This window comes from Setaria viridis, chromosome 5 (genome assembly GCF_005286985.2).
Source record: "Setaria viridis chromosome 5, Setaria_viridis_v4.0, whole genome shotgun sequence".
In the NCBI taxonomy this organism is placed as follows: domain Eukaryota; kingdom Viridiplantae; phylum Streptophyta; class Magnoliopsida; order Poales; family Poaceae; genus Setaria; species Setaria viridis.
In genome coordinates this window covers 24,878,169-24,901,324 of record NC_048267.2, presented here as the reverse complement: position 1 = coordinate 24,901,324, position 23,156 = coordinate 24,878,169, and the positions used below count along the sequence as shown (strand labels likewise).

At 43.0% G+C, this 23,156-nt stretch overlaps 2 protein-coding genes across 3 annotated transcripts; both read right to left on the bottom strand.

Annotated features, from left to right (window-relative positions):
- Window positions 1-416: 416 nt before the first annotated feature.
- LOC117855838 (uncharacterized) lies at window positions 417-12,152 on the bottom strand. 2 transcript variants are annotated; one of them, XM_034738233.2, is made up of 13 exons: window positions 11,890-12,152; window positions 11,425-11,657; window positions 9,472-9,888; window positions 8,620-8,982; window positions 8,111-8,278; window positions 7,717-7,884; window positions 7,161-7,520; window positions 4,998-5,495; window positions 3,674-3,880; window positions 3,171-3,413; window positions 2,144-2,233; window positions 1,897-1,935; window positions 417-1,788 (listed from the first exon to the last, which is right to left on the bottom strand). In XM_034738233.2, exons 2-13 carry the CDS (start codon window positions 11,611-11,613, stop codon window positions 871-873), a joined length of 3,660 nt encoding a protein of 1,219 aa, XP_034594124.1. In that variant the 5' UTR covers window positions 11,614-11,657; window positions 11,890-12,152; the 3' UTR covers window positions 417-870. The 2 variants fall into 2 exon arrangements, with proteins under 2 accessions (XP_034594124.1, XP_034594125.1); XM_034738234.2 differs by lacking the exon at window positions 9,472-9,888 and having other exon boundaries at window positions 11,890-12,151.
- Window positions 12,153-15,807: 3,655 nt separating this feature from the next.
- Window positions 15,808-18,474, bottom strand: LOC117854922 (probable high-affinity nitrate transporter 2.4). The gene is made up of 2 exons (XM_034737182.2): window positions 17,067-18,474; window positions 15,808-16,392 (listed from the first exon to the last, which is right to left on the bottom strand). Exons 1-2 carry the CDS (start codon window positions 18,251-18,253, stop codon window positions 16,119-16,121), a joined length of 1,461 nt encoding a protein of 486 aa, XP_034593073.1. The 5' UTR covers window positions 18,254-18,474; the 3' UTR covers window positions 15,808-16,118.
- Window positions 18,475-23,156: the final 4,682 nt, after the last annotated feature.

Here is a 23,156-nt window from a genome sequence, read left to right as displayed (position 1 = left end):
CCACCACCACCCATTACCCCTGCCACCCCGAAGCTCCCTCTAGGTCCGGCTGACGCTGGTAAGCCCCCTCCCGAAACCATCAACCTAAAAGCTCGCCGGAGCGACAGCGAGCTAGAGAAGGGAAAGACAGGGGGAAAAAACTAGTGTGGGCTCAGCATTATACTGCTTTAAGATGACATCTGTACATTAAGTAATGTAGTCTACCAGAGAGGAATTTTTCCGCTTTAATAGAAGACCTTGTCTACAAATAACAAACCGTCAATGGAGTTGATCGTTTCCTGTCAGTTCTTAAGGAATTTAACATCTTGCAATGTACGCCAGCTTAGTCCTGCCATGCTATGGCAGTCCGAGAATAGTTCTTGACTAGGGCAGTGCTCCCGCCAATTCCCTCAAAAATAAATGTAAAGAGAACTGAATAACTCAGACCATAACTATACCATTACGAAAACCTGAGGCAATTGTGAAAAATGTTTTTTTCTCACTCTAATTGGAGATTTTCCCGCAAACTTGCCTCTGCAAGTACATAGCTAAATAGGATACAAAGCTACATAACCCCCTTGCAGTTCTGATACCGGTAAACTGTTTTATATATCACCTCATGAAAGTGAAATAAAAGCAAAAGGAAATATAAACAAGACCAATATCCTACAGGATTGTTATCCTTGTATCATCAGAAACTGTCGATAACGAGTTCAGTGAGAGGACTGCAGCTAATTTCTTGACTGCTCCTGTCAGTCTTCTGAAACTGAGGCAGGGCTCTTCAAACAACAAATCCTTCAAGTCTCAGTCTCTCAGAACAGCAATCCATTTACAGAGCAAAAGAACAGAGTTCAGGATATACTGCAATGAAGATTATAACCAAGCTCCATGCTAATTTGGAGTCACCAGCAGCTCGTCTGCGCTGAGCTGCTCCACTGCAGATACTAGCAAGTCCAAACCTTCATAATTCCTACTTTGCTGTCCAGCGTTATCCTTCTGGTGGAGCTTCAGTGTTCTCTCATACTGTCTCATTCCCTCCTTTGCTCTCGCCACACTACACGATGAGCAATACCACCGCCCCTTGGGTATTGAAGTACGGCGAGGCGTTATGCAGTAGAGATGGTAAGCCTCATCACAGCTATCGCACAGAATGGTCAGGTCATCATCTTTGTCAGAGAGACAAACTCGGCAAAGGCAAGATGGGCAGTACCAGCACGGTTTGTCCTGCTGAACATCACCAGCAATCTGCTTGGACTTCAAGCACCGAATGTGGTAGTACTTGTATAGACAGTGGATGTGGCCACATATCAAGAACCTCTTGTCATCCTCTTCAGGATCTCCACATATCTTGCATGAGCCACCTGTATCAACCTCTGGCAGTTCTGGGTCCCCAACAGAGCTCACACTGGAAATAACCATTGCTCTTGAGTCATCATTAGGTGCATCTTCACATTTTGGAGACCTGCACACCTCAAGCCTATCGCAGACAACACAATTTCCATGCAAGCTATTGTCATCTTCAACTGGTTCGATACATGTAGCGCTGCAGTTTTTACAACACCAGCTTCCAGTTGAAATGGATGGATTAGGAGGCTCAATACATGAAATGTGGCAAGATACCATGCACCTACTGCATTTGAGAATGCTCCCACCTCTTGCTTCTTTGCCACATTGGTTGCAGTTATTATGAACATCAGAGAGATATGAAGGACCTGGTTGATCCAATTGGTTGAAGCCCTGTGAGGTTGAGGGTACCAACGCATCTGATTGAACAAGGCTTTGGGGTTCAGAGATGGTCACGACAGCTCCCTGCAATGGTCAATGGAGGTAGCTTAATATGGAACAAGGTGAGGAAAGTCATGATTTTAACAGCAGAGCCAATAAATGAAGCAAAAGGGCTGGCAACAAAGCACTCACATTGGGCTCACCATCACTTGATAGCCTCGCTCTTCCAACCTAGAGAATGTAATACCAGTTTCCATATTCAGTGCAAATGAATATACCAGCGAGAAAAAACTGAACCGATTAAACAAATGCATATGATATTCACGACATTCTTATTGGAATTTAAAAGCACAAAATGAGAGAGGCTGTTCAGAAATTTCAAGGGAAATATGAAAAGCATATTGAGAACTAAAAATAAACCCATGCATCGAGCACTTACCAGCTTTTCGTAGGAGTCTTCTGTAAGGTTTGATAGATTATTTGCTAGGAGAATAATATTTTGACCAGCCACTTTAAGATTTTCCCATAACTGTATCAATATCAAAAGTGCTGATTAACATACCACTATGGAAAATTTTATAAAATATATGCCCATCAAAAACAAAATGTATATTCAGCTTAGGTAAAATAGCAGTGCTAAAACACACAATGTTTACTAGGGCAGAAAATAAAACAAATTGTGTATCTGAACAGACACATATCAAAGATAGTTGTTATTTGATGCAAGATATAGCTGTCTACTGGACGTCCAAGACTCTGATCTGTTAAGTGTGGGCACCAGTACTATATGAGGTTAGGCATCCAATCCCTGTTTAGACGTGTGCTAGCACACATTCTCTAGGTTGGAAGAGATAACCTTGAGCATGTGTATGTCCAACCTTTTTTTTCTCGAACACGCAGGAGAGCTGCGTATCATTATATTAAGAGGAAAAAGGGATAAGAACCCTTACAACACATACACACGCACACCACTACGCTGACCTTGTACTCTCAAAATAATAATAATAAAAAAGACTCCGATCTGGTATGTAGGATAGGCAAATTAGAGTAGTGTTCCTCTGATTGCAAACTGGACACACCACAGTTGCTCCTGCCAGTATGGCTACCATGATTTCATAGTTTTTATTATGATAGTGACCATCTAATTGCTCCATCTGGTGTTTTTTTTCCCTTGAACATGCAGGAGAGCTCTATCTGGTGTTGAACAATAGAAACAAAAATTATTTCAATACTAAGTGAAGAAAATTTACGAAATGCTAAACCAACAACGTCACCAACCTGTGTTGATCATGCACAAGAATAATCCAAGCCAATGGGAGTGATAGAAGAAACTTTTAGTAGACAAATATGCATTGTGTTATGCAAAAAAGATATTACATGTTGGCAATATACTAAGAGTACAAAAATTCCAAGTGCATGATGAAATACTAGAAGAAATATCAAGCGAAAAGTCATGAAGCTATTACCAGTTTCAGGTCGTGCAAGAATAATTCAGGTTTATGCCCATAACTTCCATTTTTCATTCTTAAATCTATCACATCAAAATCAAAATATCTAGTTCTTCCCTCATCTTGATGTACAGTTCTGCAAAGCACACTGCACAACACAGCAAAGTTCTCCGACCTTAAAATGTTCATAAGAACATTCTGGCACTTAGCGGTGTTCGCAGTCACTGTTTTATCAGAATCCATTTCCACTTTGCCAGCTACCTGATTTCAGTCAAGAAAAGGATTATTGAAGACGGTATCATGGTGATTTATTCTTTAAAATAGATCATTATGACTACAGCATTCCCAACAAATAAATAATTACAGAAAAAATGCAAGAAGAGTGTTAATGACCTAATTTTTCATCAAAAGAGCATGTAGAATATGATTATTCATTGTTTGTAGCATAGGGGATCTATATAGATTAATAAAATGCTACGGAATATAACAATGTGAGGTAATTTTGGAATGATCCCACTTACTGTGCCAAATTCAGCACAGCCATACAGAAGTGCATCACGGACGCATGTCGCAATTCCAGCATCCCCTTGTATACCAGGCATATGCAAACGCATTAGCCCGTCCAAAACATATCTCCACCATCCATTAGTTCTAGAGTCACTTCTTTGCTCCTCAGAGTTGTTTGTGTCACCACATAATCCATTCCCCACTGGTACTTCCATAATTGGCTGCAGAATGAAGGTTAGTTCAGCAGAAATGTGTAAAAGAATGATAGTAACAAAGCCTTTTTATCCCAAACAAGTAGGGGTAGGTTGTAGATGAAAGCCAACATGAACCACCAGAAAAAAGGAAAACATTACAAAAAATATTAAAGGTGTTGATAATAGTAATATTTCTAAGGGATCTAAAGACTAGTCATGGTTCAGGCACATGGACTGCTGATTTCCACATGCTTCTAACTGAGGAAGACAGTAGGTGTTTTTAATATTTAACTCAGTTATTACATGGAGAAAACCATTAGCAGTTAGTCAGTATAGTTTTGACTTACTGCTAGTATCCATGTTTCTAATTATAGCTAATGGTGCACCAAAGAAGTCATATATAGCTTTCACCCTTGTACAAGCAAAAGAACCAACTACCGCTGATAATAAGTTCCATGAATAGCTGATACACTAAGGAAGGTGCTATTATATGATACATTAGTATATTACAAACAACGCTTGCGTGAAATCTGGTCCTAGACTCGTAATAGACCAGGAAAGATCTATGCTGCATCTGTTAGGAGAACATAGATATTATATAAGGCACATATGACCTAGGTTAGCTACCTGATATAAACTTGGTTAGGGTAGATGGGCAGCTTTTAGGGTTTCTTCTTGCTTGCCGATTACAGGGTGCAGTTCATCCTTCAGTAGCCATGGCTCACATGATTTAACAAACTAACTGCTACGAGATAAAGACTAACTAATGAATAGGTAGCTCTAACTAACTAACCAGCATATGATGCTAACAAACTAATTGCAACGCTAGTAAACTGCTATGCGTATCCTGCTGCCTCGCCATATGCGCGATCACTTGTGCTGCTGGACTGGCTAAAGGCCCAACCCATAGCAGTAGCAGCAATAGCAAATAGTGGAGTAGTGGGAGTATGTCCTAAGTAATAGTAGTTGGTAGTGTCCTACTGTATTTGTACTATACTTTGACTTGTGCTCTATGCTCTATTGAATATTTATAAGAGGTAGAAGCAACTACAGCTCTAGTTCAGCGGCACTAATTCGTGCTCTCTGTTCTCCCCCCATCTTCTGCCTTGTACCTATGAGTGAGAGTGAAATTGGAGAAGATTACCTGAATGGGACAGCATTCTGGAGGGGTTGCAAGCTCCTTCCCCTGTTGCTCATGAGAGACCTGAGGATTAGCACTCTCTTGTGAAAGAAGAGTAGTGTTGGATAACATCTGGCATGCCATTGATTCACTGTTAGCTTGATCAACAGCCAGGGAAGAACATCTGTCATGCATTGTTGTAGTGAGATGGTCCTGATCAAGTTGTGAACTCTTAGGAGAACACAGCGCGTCACAACTGCCATTACCGACAAATGAACCTGATCTTCTTGCTTTCTTCTTCTCCTTTGACATCATTTGATCCCTTATCTTTTTGGCAACATCCTTTGGAACATCTGGGCACTGAGGGAGATTCTTCCATCCAACAAGATGCCACTTCAATCTAGTTACACCATGACAACCCTCAACACTGCACCACTTGCACTTCCAGTTTCCTTTTTCTTTCTCATATATCAGAGAATGTTCCCATGCACTACCCTGAATCCTGACTGGGTAATTGTGTACCTACAAGCTCAAAGAACATACCTCTAAGTATGACCCTAAATTGAAGGGATAAATAACAGCCCGAAAAGTAAAGAAAACACCATTCAGTGAAAGAATGAATTTAATTAACGACTAAGTTGGGCATAACAAGCTTTAACAGGCTATGTTGTTATTTTTCTGGAAAAGTTGGATGTGATTCTTTAAGGGATTATCTTTTCAATGCAACTAAAGGTCTAAAGCACCAACTACTGGATGGCAAAAATTAACACAAACCATCCTAAAGAAGAAAAACATCCAGATTAAATCAGATTTTGATCATTTGTTCTTTGGTTGCCAGTTTAGTCCAAGGGACCTTTTGGTCATTCAACAGTACTCGAAGCAGCAAAGTAATTGTTCATCCCAACAAAATGGTCTTCATAGAGCTCACCAACTCCTGGATGCTGGTACATGTGGTTACAGAGAAATAGATGTATCTTTGGTAAGGTGACTCCAAATAAATAATGATTGAAGAGATCCGTGTTGGCTGACATGAATCTCTTGAAGTTAAAAGCTCCTAGGAAATTCCTATCGTGTCATTTAACCTGGCTTCTGGACAATCTCGCTAAATAGCAATTTCAATTATCTGTGTGTAGACAGATTAGGTTGGTCTTGTTAACCTCTGTATAGCTTTTTTCATAAAAAAAATTTCAGAACTTTTCTTGTACTTAATATATCCTTACTGTGGTATTCCAGTAGGGCACAGAATGAAGACCGAAACAGATTGAACAAACAAGTATGTCGCTCAAAAGGGAGAAAGAGCTGATATGGACTAAAATAAAATACTTGGATCATAAGTTTAATAAAATCTACTTCTGATATTATTTTGTATTCAATAAGAATTTTTTGGGGAAATTAAGAAAAGGTTTATCTTATCTGCTCAGTTCTTGGCAGTTTCTAGTCTGATACAGTTTTCTGCTAACATCTAAAGTCAACCATACAGGGGACAGAATATGCTTGCACAAAAGGTATAGGAGGAATTGCCACCATACCATGCACGTTGCCAAAAATATCATCAAGTGTGTCAATGACATGGGGACCAGGCGCCACTTGCCATTGACATAGCTTAATGGCATGTTGGCAAAGCAAAGTAGGATTTCACTAGTTTTGTTTCCAAATAACATGATAAAACAACATGCTGCCGCTAAAAAGCAGAAAAACTCAATGACAAATTGAGAATCATCTAAAATTCACTTTAAACCAAAAGATTAGCTCAAGTCAGCAAAATGGAATCTTAATCCTGGATTCAATAGTTTGCAGAAGTGTTTAAAAGGAACCAATACACATCGAGTTAATCAGTAATTCAGGACAGCTTTGTTATAACTTTTGTTGGCAGACAAGGAGTTTGCCCTTGCAAATAAAACTTAAAATTCTGAATCAATATAGCATGATAAAAGCAACTTCAACTGTGGAAGAAGGATTAACAGGCACGGCTATAGATCCAATGCACACACCAGCGATATTGCACATCATTATAATAAACAGATGAAGGACAAGGAGCTTGCGCCCTTCCACTCATTCCAGTTCCAACCAGGCTTACACATAGCGGACTAATATTCCAATTCTCAGCACAATGAACAGATAGGTACGAGATCACAGGATCAGCAGAAACCTGAAAAAAGAACGGCAAGTACAAATAGTAAGGGATACCTCACTAGATTCATTTTTTATTGATAGTTCAGATTGATTCCCACAGGATGCACCATTATTCTGCCGTTCTTCACCGAATTGGCCAAGAATATGTGGCCTGGAAGGAATTTGTTGCTCAGCCTTATTCGTTTTGAGCCTTCTCTTTGTTGGAACATGGTGCCTTGCCTTTGCAAATACTTCTCTAGGAACATTTGGGCACTTAGGGTGACGAAACGCACCAGCTAGATGATAATGGAGCTGAAACTTTTTACCATACCCATCCATTCCACAGTATCTACACCTCCAATGCCTTGCAACTTCATCAACAATAATTATGTGCTTCCTTGTGTTAAATGCACTTTTCCGGCGTGGTTTCAATATCTACAAGCAAGTTTAAAGATTAGAACATAGTATATTTTTCTTTTAAAACAGAAAGATACAGTAGCATATTTAAACATTAGTATTAAAATAATTAAAGACCTAACCAATAACTCAATAACAGGGGAAAAATAGACAGCTTCCTCCAGGGCCAACCATCTTTTATTTTCCTGATTCCAGGTTTATGAAGGTGAACTACCTTGCTCTTTTGTGAATTATCGGTATTCTTGTCCAAAATCTTGTTCTTATTGTTGATCACTTGATCCGTCCTGCCATGGTCCATTGCCCATTGCTCTTCGGGCTGATTGAAATGCTCAACTGGTTGGCCACTACTTTCTTCACCACATTGGCTGCTTCCAGCTGCCATCTTCTCCACAAACAAAACAAATAGGTAAGTTTTATGCTAAAAATGGCTAAGATTTCAGTAATATAATTTTTTTGTTCACATTATTTTATATCTCTGAAGTGGGATAGAAACAATGAATTCAATTAGCAGGACTGTAGGACATCCCCCTTAAAGGCTAAAGAACTACTCAATAACAGGGGGAAATACCATCCTTTATTTTCCTCTAAGGTTTATGAAGGTGAACTACCTTGGTATTTTGTGAATTATCAGTATTCTTGTCCAAAATCTTGTTCTTATTGTTGATCACTTGATCCATGCTGCCATGATCCAGTGGCCACTGCTCTTCAGGCTGATCGCAATGCTCAACTGGTTGGCCACTACTTTCTTCACCACATTGGCTGCTTCCAGCTGCCATCTTCTCCGCAAAAGAAAAGGGAAAGAAAGAAAGAACCAAAACAAAAGGGTAAGTTTTATGTAAAAAGGGGGATAAGTTCCAGTAATGTAATTTTTGCCCATATAATATTGTGAGATAGAAACAATGAATTCAATTAGCAGGACTGGAGGACATCCCCCTTAAAGGCTCAGGAATTAAGATTTGATGCTTAGCTACTTAAGGGGAAAAACATGAAAAAAAATGAGAATTTGCCATCGAAGTCTCAGACATGGTTACTGCATTAACTACCAATGATATGATAAACCTGTAAGGTGAAAAGAAAGGGAATGGTATGGGCAAGGAAATAGTTATGCATGGGATACCTCATTAGCACACTCATCTAATGTTAGAAAAAGTGTAGCATTTCTTGAAGGTTGTTGATCATTTTCATATTCTGCAGTCCTATCCCCTTGAACTTGTGTGTCGAAAAATTCATCCTCATCAACACTAAAGATATAATTATTCAAAAGAAGGCGTGTTGCTCTTTTCTCTTCAATGAAGTTTGACACTTTCTTTGAAATTTCCTTTGGAACATTCGGGCAGCTGTCGTCAATGAGATGAGCCTTAAAAGTAGTCACACCACCACTTCGACACAGAGAACAGAACTTGCACTGCCACCGCCTTTTATTTCCATCAAGATCCACAGCATGCTCCCAGCCAATATCCCTTGCTCGCAAAATCGGCACCTGCAAATGAATGTGAAAGGTAACACTCAGCATTCGCAAGGGTAAAAAAGAGGTAATGCTCAGCAGAAATCAAAAGGTTCTTAAAGATCTCTCATCTGACTGCTGATATTATACAAGGCATGTATGAAGGTTTACAGCGAGCAGCTAATGGTAAGTAATTTTTTCCCTTCAGTGCAAGTCATACAAGGATAAAATTTAGACAAATTCGGAATCTCGTAGTTACAAAGCCATACTTTATTTTATTGACACTGTTTTTTCCACAAACGATCAATTTGTGGCTCAGTCAAATATGATCATGTTCCTTTATATTTGGCCACTTCTTTCTTTCCAAAGACTTAAATCACTTGTTACATAGCTGCACCCCACCCCCCCTCCCCCCCAAAAAAAACCCCACCCACCCACCCAAAAACAGATAATCAAAGCAGTTGTGACAGTAAATAGAAAACAAACCAAAGAGGAAAAAAAATTGCTTATTGTCCGTTTATATACCCTGGGATAAGTAGGATCCTGATGAACCACAATCGTTTGGTTAGTGACTTCTTCAAGAACATTAGTGCCCATTCCAGCTGGCAGCACTGAATCAGCAGGTAGAAGATCCTTCTCCGCATTTGCATCATCAGAAAAGCTTTTAGCATTTACATTGTTGCCACCATTTTGTGCAGCTCGCTTCCTCCGCCTCTCTCGTTTCTTCCGCAAATGCTCCCTTATTTCCTCAACAACATCTGCTGGAACTTTGGGGCACATTTTGACATCTAAATCACCAGCTAGATGTCGTTTGAGTCTAGATACACCACCACCATACCTAATTAGGCCACAATACATACACTTCCAGTGTTGTCTATTTTCATCAATCATTATGCCATACTTCCATCCCATATCCCTACTTTTCCAAAAAGTATCTTTAGTCTGCAAAATTATAAAGTTTCAAATCATGGCGTAGAAGAGGTAAGATGTAATTTAGCCATAAGTATCCGAAGTTCAGCAGATCAGCAAAGTCATAGAAACTAAATGGCCTAAAGTAAAATGTATAAGGTAGGAGCATCGTAACAAGAGATGAAGTAAATTAACGATAGCAACAGAACGGTTAAAGCTAGCAAATGAAAAGTTCCTGCATAGCATTCTATTTTGCCCAAAGGCTGACTGAAAAAAGGTACCACTCAAGGTTTTTTCTTTGACATGGCAAATACACCACTTTCAAATTTCATCATTAGCAATGCAAAAGCAAAGTTTTCATCAGAAAAATTCTAGCTGAGTAAAAAAAATGTTACATCTTCAAAAGAAATTGCATGCGTAATATCCAAAAATACATGGAAGGCTGACAAGAGACTTTTGCCTCAGCCCAGAGCAATTCTCCTCTCTCATGATGCTGATGAAGTTAATATTACAGCCATATTATAACTAACCTGCGAATACGAACCATGAGATATTTCGTTCTATCAATGCAGCTAGCTATGACAAGAAAACTAAATAGAAACTGCCTCCATACTCAAAAGGGAAAATTAGAAAAAAAAACCATAAAGCTAGGAATCGGTGTTAAACAAATGTAAGCAATGTGGTTCTTTCAAGGAAAAAAAACATAGATTGACCAAAGTTAAATAATTTAGTCCTATTGGAACCAAAGAATCAACACTTTTATTAGAAGGTGGAACTTATAGAGTTCATCAATCAGCTACAGTGATTATTATGAAAATAAATCTAAATGAGCAGAAGCATTATATGTTTAATCCTTAGTATCCCATTCTTAGAGTGAGGCACATAAAGATAAGAGAGGACATGCCCTACATTACATCCAGTTTTATTTCTCACAATAAACTACTCAGAGCTGAATGTGAATTTTAATCTACACCCCAGGAAGGGAACTACATAGATTCTCCTAAAAAACATACCAAGAGAAACAATACAATGTAGCGACATGAGCAGAACTGCAGAACTACATGCCACGAACAAATGGACTCAGCCTTATGTAAATCAAGTTTCGATCGATGACATCAACCTTTTTTTTTTGCGGGCGACATCAAGCTAAATTTGAGAAGAACATATAAGCAACTAGATAGCAAGCTCTTAGCCTACTCACTAATAATTCACCATTTTGGTAACCTTACTCCAAGAGGCAACTCCAACAAGTTCATGAGGCACTAAACGAAATATGTGTACTGTATTTATAAAATGCATATTACTGATGCCCTGCATCAATGATGCACCTAGAACACGTCATTTTGCAATCACACACCACAAAGTGCAGAATCGGTCCATTCCAAACAACAATCATTTCCATGTCATTATTTGATACTACAAGGCGAACGGGAAAACATGGAGAGCAGACAAGTTACAAGCAGTATAGCATTTGCAAATTCAATGTAACTGTACCAGATTGGAGATGCAATCTCCTTCCATTTCAATGTAGGGCATTGCAAGTTCCTTGTAAAGTCAAGAAGATTATACCTGCTGCGCCGGCACATCTCCAGCCTTTTGCTCTGGCTCCGTCTCCAGCTGTGGCTCCGCTTGCTGCTGTGGCTCCGCTTGCTGCGGCTTCTGCCGCCGGCGCCTCTTGTAGGTAATCAGAGGCACCTGGGAAGAGGAATCCCTGAAATGCACCTTCTTAATCCCTTGACTCCCCTCACCGTCCATCATATTCCCTTACCTGGGTTCGGGCCAAGAAACCAAGAACCTGCAACCTGCATCGGAACAAACCAACCGAAAGCGTCAGCCCGGGGCAATTCCAATAATAACACAAGAAACAAGCACCAGCTCCCGGAATCCCCAGCCAAAGAATCTCGACCAGCAAGATTCAAACCCCACCCCCGAACCGAACCACCGATAAAGTTCGAAATATTGGGGGAAAACAAAGCGGTCAAAACGGCAAGAACCAGCAGGCAAAGAAAAAAAAACACGGTTTCAGGTAAGTACCGGAGCCTCGCTCCTTGCGACGGCGCCGAGGCGATCGATGAGACGCTGGATTCGGGGGTGGGGCGAATGGCGGGGGGTCTCGGAATTCAGGCCATAGGAGAGGGTGGAAATGGAGAGGAGAGGGGGATGCGAAACGGAACTGCGGCAATGAGAGGGCAAAGGCTGTATTGGATACAAGACTAGACCAACTGGGAGGAAGGGGAAGAGGGGAGGGGAGACTGACAAAAATCCGGCACCACTTGGGCCTGTGAGCATCGGTTTACTGCCTTTTCTTGCTCTTTCTTTCGTTCCGTGCGGCCTTTCCAGCCCTCCCCTCCCTGCTTTAACAACTTCTGATAATATGATAAGTTTGATATATCCTGCAACAAATTTGGTATTCATAGTTTAGTCTGTAATATGGTAAGTTTGAGAAATTTTATCAAATGTTTGAATTAGCGAAAAGGAATTTCAAATTTGCCCAGGTTTGTGTGCATTTGGTTGACGTGATATGTTTCCCAGAAGAGTAGTTTGCTTCTTCTCTTATGTATCTGCCTTATGTTAGTGATACTCGTGTAGTACTCCCTCTGTTCTAAAACGTGAGTTATTTTAGCTTTGCCTTAAGTAAAAATTCTTTAAATTTGACCAATTTTATAAAAAAAATACATATTAGCATTTACTATACTAAATACACTTGACAATACATATTCTATGGTAGATTAAACCGAACTGACTTGGAACGTAGGGAGTATAACTTGGAACGTAGTGAGTGTACCAAAACTGATAAAAAAGTTTGGCTTAGGACAAAATTAGAATGACATACATTTTGGAACGTAGGAGTGTACCAAAACTGTTGGTGACTCTCTTTGCTTGTAGTAATTAGGATTTAGGAAAGAAAAAGCGTTACTGATTTATTAAAGGATGGGTTAACTGCTGCATTACTAGTGTTAACAATTGCTTAATCAAGAAGGTAGTGGTTATTTATTAAATTACTTGTAAGATTTGTATTGTCAGAACAAATTATTCCCATTGCTCCTAGTTGGTTCTGGACCTCTGGTGCTTCATCCAAATTAGTCCTAGATAAAGTATGTGACATGGACTAGAAAATGGCAGGGTGAAAATAAAAACATCATTTCACGACCAAAATGATTGCTTGGCAAAAAAAATTAGTACCAAGCCTAACACAAACCATAACTTCTTAACTTATATGCACGTACCATTCTTGGGTGTTGGTAGCGATTGGTCATTTACGAAACCCAAAATCCTTAGAAGTAAAACATGGGATTTGTGAGATATGCTGAACCGCTGCTGGTTTCAGTTCATTTGTGTGCATAGTTCATAGCTACCTGAAAGGTAAAAGCGTCCTTTGGGAAGTTCATTTCATGGAGAAACGTTTTCTGTGAAGGTGGCTTAGAAATCTTCTTTCGCAAAAGAATCTTGCATTCTTGTTTTCTCGCCACTGATCATCCCTTGAAATTAAGATTACCATTGACATCCAAGTACATCCAAGCCAAAAAGGGCTTGCTTGCACCCGTGAAAATTTCAGAAAGGTAACTGTTGTGGCCAAAAACCTTAAGCTGCTTGCTTGCGTTAGCTTGGATGTGCCAAAATTTAAAGCAGGACACTTCATTTTGCAATCTACTCCATCCATCCCAAATTGCAGGTCGTTTTGACATTTCTTTAAATTCATAGCTTTTGCTATTAATTTAGATATAGTGTATGTCTAAATATATAGTAAAAACTATGAATCTAGAAATACTAAAACGGTCTACAATTTGGGAGGAGGGAGTAGTGCATAAAAAGAAAATGAAAAGAAATTTTGAGAGAAGAAGAAAAGTCCTATGTTTATTTACTTTGTTTGGTCATGCCCAAAGCACATCCTTAACAGTCAGGCAATATAGCAGATAAGAAAATGAGAAAGGACAGTTTCAGTTTGTAATCTAATGGCTTGATTTTTGCCATTTACACTGGATTTACTTCATTTGATCATGACTAAAGCGCATTCTTAATAGGCAATACAATGTAACATAGCATTTTTCCTTTTGATCCTGGAATGGGTTTTCTTTTTGTGATTTTGGTCTAAACATGGAACGGAGAGAACTCTGCATTAGTAGCAGCGATTATCTATAACAACTAACTAGGGTTTAGTTCCAGTTCTGAATCTGTTACAAACTTACCATCTGATAACTGGACCTGAAACAGCAGGGTTCCTGACAAAAATAAGTGAAAACAAAAGTGCAAGCTTGGAAATGCATCAATATGCGTGCTATATTAACTTTCCAGATTGTGTATACCTACATCCTAATGGCGTAGAACATGGGGTGCATATCCCCAAACTTGTGCCGTTCAGGTAAAAAGCTGTGCGCTGCCTGCGCCTTGTGGATCAGTGGATGGATGCATCTCTTCGTGGCCACATCCACTCACTTCAAGCTTCAATCTCAACGCTGACAAGCAGATCAGCTCGGCAGTCTCGTTTGGAGGTTAACCTATTTGTCAGAGTGCAGATTGCAAGCTTCACAAGTTCACAGTGTTTGCAGCTTTAATCAGGTGTTACTGCAGACTGGTTTTGAACTAATTAGTTTGTGCTTTGAAAGCGGAGGGAGTGGTAATTAGGAAATACCTCCCCTTTCTTTTTCTTCCTTTCGTTGTGTTGATTATAGTGGTTCAGTTAGCTCAATTTGGGAATGGCCAGACAAAAGAGAAGGGAAGTTGTAGCGAGAAAAGTGACACTTTTGGCTTGGTTTCCCCTAATTCTTGCCCCCCTTTTCTTGCACTGATATTAAGGTTCTGTTTCTTTGAGTGACAACTTTTGAGGTTTTTTGAAAAGTTGTTGCTAGCTTTTTTTTTCTAAAAAGCCAATACTAATTTTTAGAAGATGTGTTTAGCTTCCTGGACTCAAAAAGCTATGAGAAGTTGAGAAAACTGAGCTTTTCAGCTTTCTATATAAACTCAGCTTTTCTGAGTTTCTAGTTTTCCGAAACCTGCATGAGAAGTTCGCTGTTTGTTTGAGTTTATGACTTTCACGCTGAGAAGCTGTCAGGAAGCTTAACCAAACAGGCCTAAGGTTACTTGCTCGCTGGGCCAGGGATAGAGCGGTAGCCGAAGCAGCGTAAATCAGTAGCTGGATCAGAGAAACAGTGTGGCGAGTCTTGCAATGAACTCGGTTCACATGATCATGGCAGACTGGAAGAAGCATCGGCAAGACAGTAGTACAGTTTAAGCTGTAAACGTCCAAGAGTCTGCACTTCATCATCCTAGGAGCGGTTTGTTCTTCCGTTTTTCCTCTTTTCTCTGACGAACTCATTTGTAGGTCATGCGTTTATAATTTTTTTGGGGTCGGTAGTTTTGGTTTGGCAGGGCGTTTCAGAGTGACGTTTTTCTTTTTCAGAAAAGCCAATCGCGTTGAGTTCAAAAAAAAAAAACAAAATGGCAGTATCCATGAGGTGTTGAAAAGTGAGCTGCAGATGCACTTGTTTCTTCTAGGAAGTTTTCAGCTCATACGTAGCATAAAGTAATACAAGGATATCATGCATGCTCTAGAGCACAAGTAAATACACGCTGTGCCAACCAACCGAAGCAGTCTGCACTCATCAGTCATCATGCATGGGACGTTTCCTCTGAACTCCTCAGATCGGCATCCTGTAAGTAAATACTGAGACGAAGACGACGCGGCACCCACCTTTTTCTCTCTCTTTCTTAGTGGTATAAATGCGCAGCAGTTTCCTGCGCTGTAGAGCGTTACATTGCTGCTGAACAAAGACTGCATATTGGGCTGAGGCGATCCTTCTTTACACATGATGACGCGAAAAAGGCCGATGATGCTGGCGCCTGTGGTCTGAGGTGGGCCGAGGATTGGCCCGGTCCCGTCCCCAAGCAGACGGGCTGGCCGTGCTCTGAGGTGGGCCGATGGGCCGCTCCTCGAATCAAATTTAACAAATTAAATTGGACCCAAAAATTTTATAATTGGACGGCCCATCACCATCTCACTCATCGAACCGCACACAAGTACAAGCAACCGCTAACTACACGGACAAACACCCTCTGATCTATGTATGTGCAAGTGATCGAGATAGCCACTGACATTTTTCTGCCGATGCTGTTTCGCATCCCCTGACCAACCATACATGGCTCGTCGTTTGCTAAAAAATCTAGCCGACCAGACCATTGGACCCCAGAGAAAGGCACTACGTATATACAGGTTCCCTCCCTCCCATGCGCCGGCTGAATTGGCGAATTCCGTCCCCGTTCCCTTTTCATTTCAGGAGCGTGTAGTCTCCATGGCTGCTTGCATCCTTGTCGTCGTCGTGGTCGTCGTCGTCGCCGGTCGCGGTCGGGCCGCAGAGCATGCCCCCGTGGCGCGGGAAGTGGACGAGGGCCAGCGGGAGCGTGCACACGAGGCTGGCGGCGCCGGTCAGGGAGATGGCCTCCTCGATGGTGTAGCGCGAGCCGCTGAAGAAGAGCCGGTTCGTTATGATCGCGCCCACCGCGCCGCCGCTCGCCGTCATCCCGGACACCACGCCCAGCGACCTGCGTGCACAAAGCCAACAAACCCAAGGCGTAAGGGTTACAACGACCCAGCAAAGAGCAAAGTCACTTTTCAGGTGACTGCTTTCCTACAAAAGAGGACAACGACCAAAGGCACAGGGTTGAGGCCGGACTTGTCGAGTTTATTACTAAAAATCACATGAATATATAGAGCAAAAGTAGTAAATTGCCACAAACATTTCGTCAGAAAATAAACAGAAAATAATCAAATATATCCACGTCAACAAACAGTACCTAAGGATTCTATTCTAGATTCTTTTATGGATCCTAGACAAGGATAGCCGTCCTTGTTGTGCAGTAATTAGGTGTTGCGGTGCTTGAGAAAAAAAAATCTTGAAAAGAAATAGGTGGCTGGTGTGGCCACTTTTCAGTTGAGAGGTATATACATCAACTTTAACCTTATGGTTCTTATCACTCTCACCTTACGCCTTTTGGGAAAAAAAATCTCTATGTTCGTAAATAATTCAAGAGATCTATATCTGAATATTCAACAAAAAAGGTACTGGGGTAATCAAGTACTAGAATCTATGTAAATAACTCAAGATGTATCTGAATAATCAAACAAAAAAGAATCTAGCTAGGTAATTCGAATTAAAATACAGCTACTAATTTGCAAACATGCATGGTTTTTTAAGGAGGAGGAGAAGGTTCTTCACCTCTTGGAGACGAAGGGGACGATGCCAAAGGTGAGACCTGACGCGGCTTGCACGAACGCCGCACACGCCACCATCACCGCCACGGTGGCGGCCAGCGACGGTGCCTCCGCGGCGCCCATCCTGCCAACCAGCACGCACAGCGCAGCGCCGGCGGTCTGGACGCCCCAGAGCACCCACAGCCTCCCGCGCATCCCGAACAGCCTCGCCACGGCGTCCGACGCCACCCCTCCCGCGGGCCGCGCCACCGCGTTCATGGCGCCGAAGCACGCCGCCGCGGCGCCCGCCGCCTCCATGGGGAGGTGGAACCGCTTCCGGAAGAAGTCGGCCGCCACGTTCTCCATGATGAGCTCGACCCCGTAGCAGTAGCCGTAGGTGAGCGCGAGCACCCACGCGCGGTAGTCGCCGACGCCTCCTCGCACCACCTTCCAGAAGCTCTTCCGGCTCTTGGCCCCGCCGCCGACGCCGGCGCCCCGCGGGAGGTCGTAGGGGAAGGCGAGGACGGCGAGCCCCGTGGTGACGAGCAGGGCGCAGGGGAGGATGAGGTAGGTGACGCGCCAGGCGACGGTGACCGGGGCACCGAGGCGGAGGACGAGCCTGTAGGCCAGCGGCATGACGACCTGCGCCGCGGCGCTGCCGGCGTTGGCCCACCCGGCGGCGACGGCGTTGGCGAGCCCGACGGCGGAGGGCGCGAAGATGCCCGACATCCAGTGCTGGTTGGCGACGAAGTTGGCGAGGGAGAGGCCCGACACGAAGCGCAGCAAGATGAACCCGGCGGGCGACGACGCGGTGACCGCGGTCGCCGCGACGGCGAGCGCGGCGATGAGACTGGCGAACCCGGACGCGCGGCGCGGGCCGAGGAGGTCGCACGCGGGCCCCATGGCGAGCCTGCCGACGAGCGTGGCGGAGAGCGAGCCCACGGCGGCGGCGGGGGCGTCGGAGGGCGCGAGCACGAGCGACGGGCGCAGCGCCGGGAGGATGGGCGGCGCGGCGAAGGCCGCGAAGAAGCAGGCGAAGAGGGAGAGCCAGGCGAGGTGGAACGCCTGCGTGTGCGGCGACGACAGCGCCAGCGGCCGCAGCTCCGTCGCCCTGCCCTGGTCGTCGACGCCGCCCACAGCGTCCGCGCGGGCGCCGGCGCCGTACCAGCAGGTCTCTTCGTCGGCCAGCTTCTTCTTGCCCATGGTCACCATAGCTGGTTGGCTAGCTTGGTAGCTTGGGCTCGTGGCTGTGCAGGAAGAGATCCACCCGGCCAGCAGGGAATGGAACTAGTGGCGGTGCTAGCTCCAGGCCTGTGGGCGATCAATGGGGTGGGAGGTTTAGATCCGGGAGCGGTTTTTAAGCGTGTGCGGTGGGCGTAGAAGGTGGCGGAGGCAAGCGAGCCTGTGGATGCAGGGCGCCGCGTTGCATGGGCGACTGGCTTTTGTACGTGCCTACCACTGGCTCCCCGGTGCCATGAAAAGGGAGTGGCCCTCATCGTATTAACACCTAATAATACGTCTACATTGCTTGACGCTGCACCAGTAATACGTGGATCAAAAGATCAAAATAGACCAACCGAGTGTGTCCATCTCCATCCCCATGAGTTGCCACCGTTCAATTCACCATGACTAGCTCAAGCTCGGGAATCCCTATGCATCGATGGACAAGGGAAAAAAACAATATGCGCGCGTCATTTCCCACGATCGGTTTTTACCCATAGTTTGTTTGCCATTTTCTTTTTTTCTAAAGAGAACTGCGCATTATTACATTAAATGATAAGTTACACGTGACAATCATCCTTTTTTGTTGTTGTCACTATATATCATTAAACATGCGACCCAATCGGTGATAGTACTTTCTATTTTTAAAATTTAAACATTCATTAGGAAAGGGTCGAAATAATTAGCTTCTCATTGGCGTCATATATTTGAAAAGAGAGAAATTAAAAGGTTAGCGATTGGCGTGTGCTTAAGGGATAAATCATTTATTAGAACGGCAGAAACCTGCATCTTAGTATGCACGATGACACTTTTATTAATTACCAATTTTCTAACAAAACATGATCTTCAAAATAAAATATAAAATATGGAATTATAATGATCTTGTAACATTAGTTTTATGTCGATAGTATATGCCGATGGCCAAAGCTAACAATTTTTTCATTGATGAGAATCCGAAAGTAACTTCTTGTATACACACAGACCATCATGTATTTGCTAATTAGGTCCCCATATACGTGTTTGGCACGCGTTGTGATGGTATGGGCATTCCATGCGCACTCCTTGAAACATTCCACTACCAAAAATCTGTCTATAGCTACTACCCCGCATGCATGCAGAACAAGGGTAAAAAATGGACGGCACGTACTAGATGCTGCACTCATACCATTGGCTGTTACATTGTCACCATTGAGCAAGTTGCCTTAACTTAAAGCACATAAGCTGAGCTTCCAGAACACTCTAAACTCAGGTGATTACTCTACTAATCCAATCTAACGGCCGTTTTGTCGCATCCCTCTCTCACCTATTAATCTCGGACTAGCCAGCCAGTTGGCATCACCAGAGGTCACCCGTAATTACGTGGGCTGGAGGGCCCGGGGCTGGTGACTCGTGGCAGCAAGTGGGCCCAGGAGCGGCAGGAACCACTACTTGGATGCCTGCGGTGGGCCAGCTAGGCCCCGATGACGGGGAGGAGTCTCTCCGTGAGGCCAAGGGGTTGCTCCCGTTTCCCCGCGTAGCAGCGAGGTTGACCCCAGGGGATCTCGGGCGGGCAAAGCCTGTGAATCGGAATATACTACCACTCTTCCAGTCCAAAGGGCGACCACAATACGTTGAAAAAACAGTTCATTATGCAAGTAGTTCATAGGGGAGACATAGCAAAAAGAGATCTATAATACTATGAGCAGTAATAAAATAGCATATATGTATAGTATAATATTAAACAAATAGGGTAGTTGGCTGCCAGATAACTTTTGCATGCTGACATATTGCTATTGTGGCCTTTAGCTATTTTTACCTCTGGTAGGACCCATCTTTACTACTTACCATTGTGGCTTTTTCTATAGCTATGGACTTCTAACTGTAGGTCTCACCTATTTAGACTGCTTTGCCAAATATATTGTGGTCGCCCTTTGGACTTGCTAGAAGTTATGAATCTCCTTTGAATCTCTTCTGCCTCCTAGGATGGCATTTGGGTAATTTTACACAGGAATGGCACTTCATAAAAAATTAATGAAAAGAAGAGAAGGGATCTTTCTTGACGGTTCTTATATGGTTGCGACATCTTAAGAGTACTTGCTACGATGATAAGCTCGTTTATCATCAAGAGCATGAGTATACCTAATACGGTGGGCGCGCCACAAGTACGCTTTGCATTGAACCATTTATGAGCTTTGTTCTAGACCAAATTGGAATAGTAGCATCATTACAAGTGCATTCAACTTGGTTCAATGTTAGATTGGATTAGTAGGGACTAGGAACCTATCTCTCCCATGCTATAGTCCGCTTTTCTTTGTATTCTATCCGCTCCAAATTATAGGTCGTTTTGACTTTCTAGATTTATAGATCATTTAGATGCATACAAATATCTATGTACCTAGAGATTTATAGATGTCTGTACACTTTGTACTTCATTTAGGTGCATACATATGCTCTCTATTTTGATAAAGAGGGCAAAAGACAATGGTCAAATCAAAGGGGTCATTCCCCATCTAGTGGAAGATGGGTTGTCAATTTTGCAATATGCAGATGATACAATCCTGTTCATGGATCATGATTTGGAGCAAGCAAAAAATTTGAAACTGCTGCTCTGTGTTTTGAATAATTAGCGGGACTTAAAATTAACTTCCACAAAAGTGAGATCTTCTGTTACGGAGAAGCTAAACATTATGAACAAGAGTAGACTATATTGTTTGGTTGTGGGCTAGGATCCTTTCCTTTCAGATACTTAGGTATTCTGATGCATCATCGTAAACTCCATAATGCAGATTGGAGTATAATTGAGGAAAGATGCAAGCGCAAACTAAAGCACTTGGAAAGCCAAGCACCTATCCTATGGTGGCAGGCTAGTTTTACTGAATTTAGTTCTAAGTAGCCTCCCCATGTTCATGATGTCTTTCTTTGAAATTCAGAAAGGCGTCCTTAAAAGATTGGATTTTTATAGGTCCAAATTTTTTTGCAAGGCAACAATGAGAAACAAAAACACCACCTTGCAAAGTGGAACAACCTGTGTCGTCCTAAAGATCAAGGGGGTTTAGGAATAGCTGATATGTGAATTAAAAACAAATACTTTCTCAGTAAATGGATTTTTAAATTTCTTAATGAAGAAGGTACCTAGCAGACTTACATAGAAATAAGTATCCAAGTGAAAAATGTATTACTCAAGTTCATATTAAACTTGGTGATTCACATTTTTGGAAAGGTCTATTAAAAGTTAGGGAAGACTTTGTGGGGTGCAGGACATTTAAGATAAAAGATGGTTCACAAACCAGATTTTGGGAGGACACTAGGGTGGGCTCTAAACCTCTTAGAGAGCAGTTTCCTAACCTTTTTAATATAGTTAATTATCCTCATGATACAGTGGTAAATGTTATGAACCAAAATCCACTGAATATTTCCTTTCGAAGAGCTCTAACAGGGGATAAATTAACTTCTTGGCACAACCTAGTAGCCAAAATATCCTTACAACAACTTTCACAAGGGAGGGATAGCTTTACCTGGGAACTACATCGACATGGACGTTTTACAGTTTAGTCTATGCATTAGTATTTGATGAATCAGGGTATCCCTTCACCAATAAATTTATTTGGAATCTAAGAATTTCTCTAAAAATAAAAATCTTCCTTTGGCATCTCCAGCAAGGTGTAATTTTAACAAAGGCTAATTTAGCTAACACTGCGTTTGGATGTAGATATTTCAGCCTCGGAATCGGAATTAGCGTTTGGCTTCGGTATTGAAAATCAACCCCAATACCCAGCGGGTATTGACCACACTCACAACCATTCACCCTCAATACCGAGCCATTCCCCTCCGTATTGGCTAGAATCGATCCTCCCCCCATCTCCTGCATCTCTCCCCCTCTCTCGAGCTACGCCACCCCTGTCATCGGTGCGAGCTGCCCCTCCGCCCTGGTCCCCCTCCTCATCTTCCTTACGCCCAGCGCCCCTTCCCATCTTCCTCGCACCCGGTGCCCCCTCCCTTCCTCGCAGCCTGCGTAGACGGGGGCGGAGTCGGTGCCCCCTCTCTTCTTCCTCACGGCAATCGCGATGGCAGCGCGGAGGCTTGCCCCGCTCGCTCGCATCCCTTTCTTCTTCCTCGGAGTCGGTGCCCCCTCTCTTCTTCCTCACGGCAATCGCGATGGCAGCGCGGAGGCCTGCCCCGCCCACTCGCCCCCCTTTCTTCTTTCGTCGCGGTGGGCGCTGGGTGGAGTTGCAGCCGGCGGCGCATGCCGCTCGTCGAAGCGGCGACCCGCGGCGGCGGCAGCGCATAGCTCCCACTTCGACGCGGAGGCATGAGCTCTAGGCAGCGAGGGGCAAGCTCTGGCCCTCCCCTGGCGGCTGCCTGCACGTGGTGCGGCGCACAGGCGGCCTGCGGCGGTCGCTCCCCTTCTTGCTCTCCCTCTTTCTTAGTTGAGCCATGCCGGGTGGAGAGATGGAGAAGATGATGTCAATACCAATTTTGCCATTTACACATCCAAACATGAATTGGTATTTGCCACCTCATTTGATTCCAAGTAGCAATTTCATCTACATCCAAACAACAGAATTGGCATTGTAATCCATTTTCAATGCTACTCTGCTTTGGTATTGAACTGGGTTCGATACCAAGCCCTCCAATATCGACATCCAAACAGACCCTAAGAGGAATTGGGTTGTAAGTTAAAAGTGTTGTTTATGTGATTGTAATGAAATAATTAAACATCTCTTTTTTGACTATCCATGTGCTAAGACCATATGGAGAGTTGTTCATGTAGCTACTGGGTTAACCCCACCTAGATCAATAACACATATGCTTAGAAATTGGTTAACGGGCATACGAAAGAAGGATAAAAAAATTTATGTGGGCTATTTGGTGCACATGTAACGACTTGATTTTTCAGAAATAAATATTTTAATTC

Coding starts and splice junctions, on each gene's coding strand:
- LOC117854922 (XM_034737182.2), bottom strand. CDS start 18,253: ATGGTGACCATGGGCAAGAAGAAGCTGGCCGACGAAGAGACCTGCTGG. Junction 16,393..17,066: donor GTCCCCTTCGTCTCCAAGAG/GTGAAGAACCTT, acceptor TTGTGCACGCAG/GTCGCTGGGCGTGGTGTCCG.
- LOC117855838 (XM_034738233.2), bottom strand. CDS start 11,613: ATGATGGACGGTGAGGGGAGTCAAGGGATTAAGAAGGTGCATTTCAGG. Junction 5,496..7,160: donor TAAAAAATGAATCTAGTGAG/GTATCCCTTACT, acceptor TTGAGCTTGTAG/GTACACAATTACCCAGTCAG. Junction 1,936..2,143: donor AAGACTCCTACGAAAAGCTG/GTAAGTGCTCGA, acceptor TACATTCTCTAG/GTTGGAAGAGCGAGGCTATC.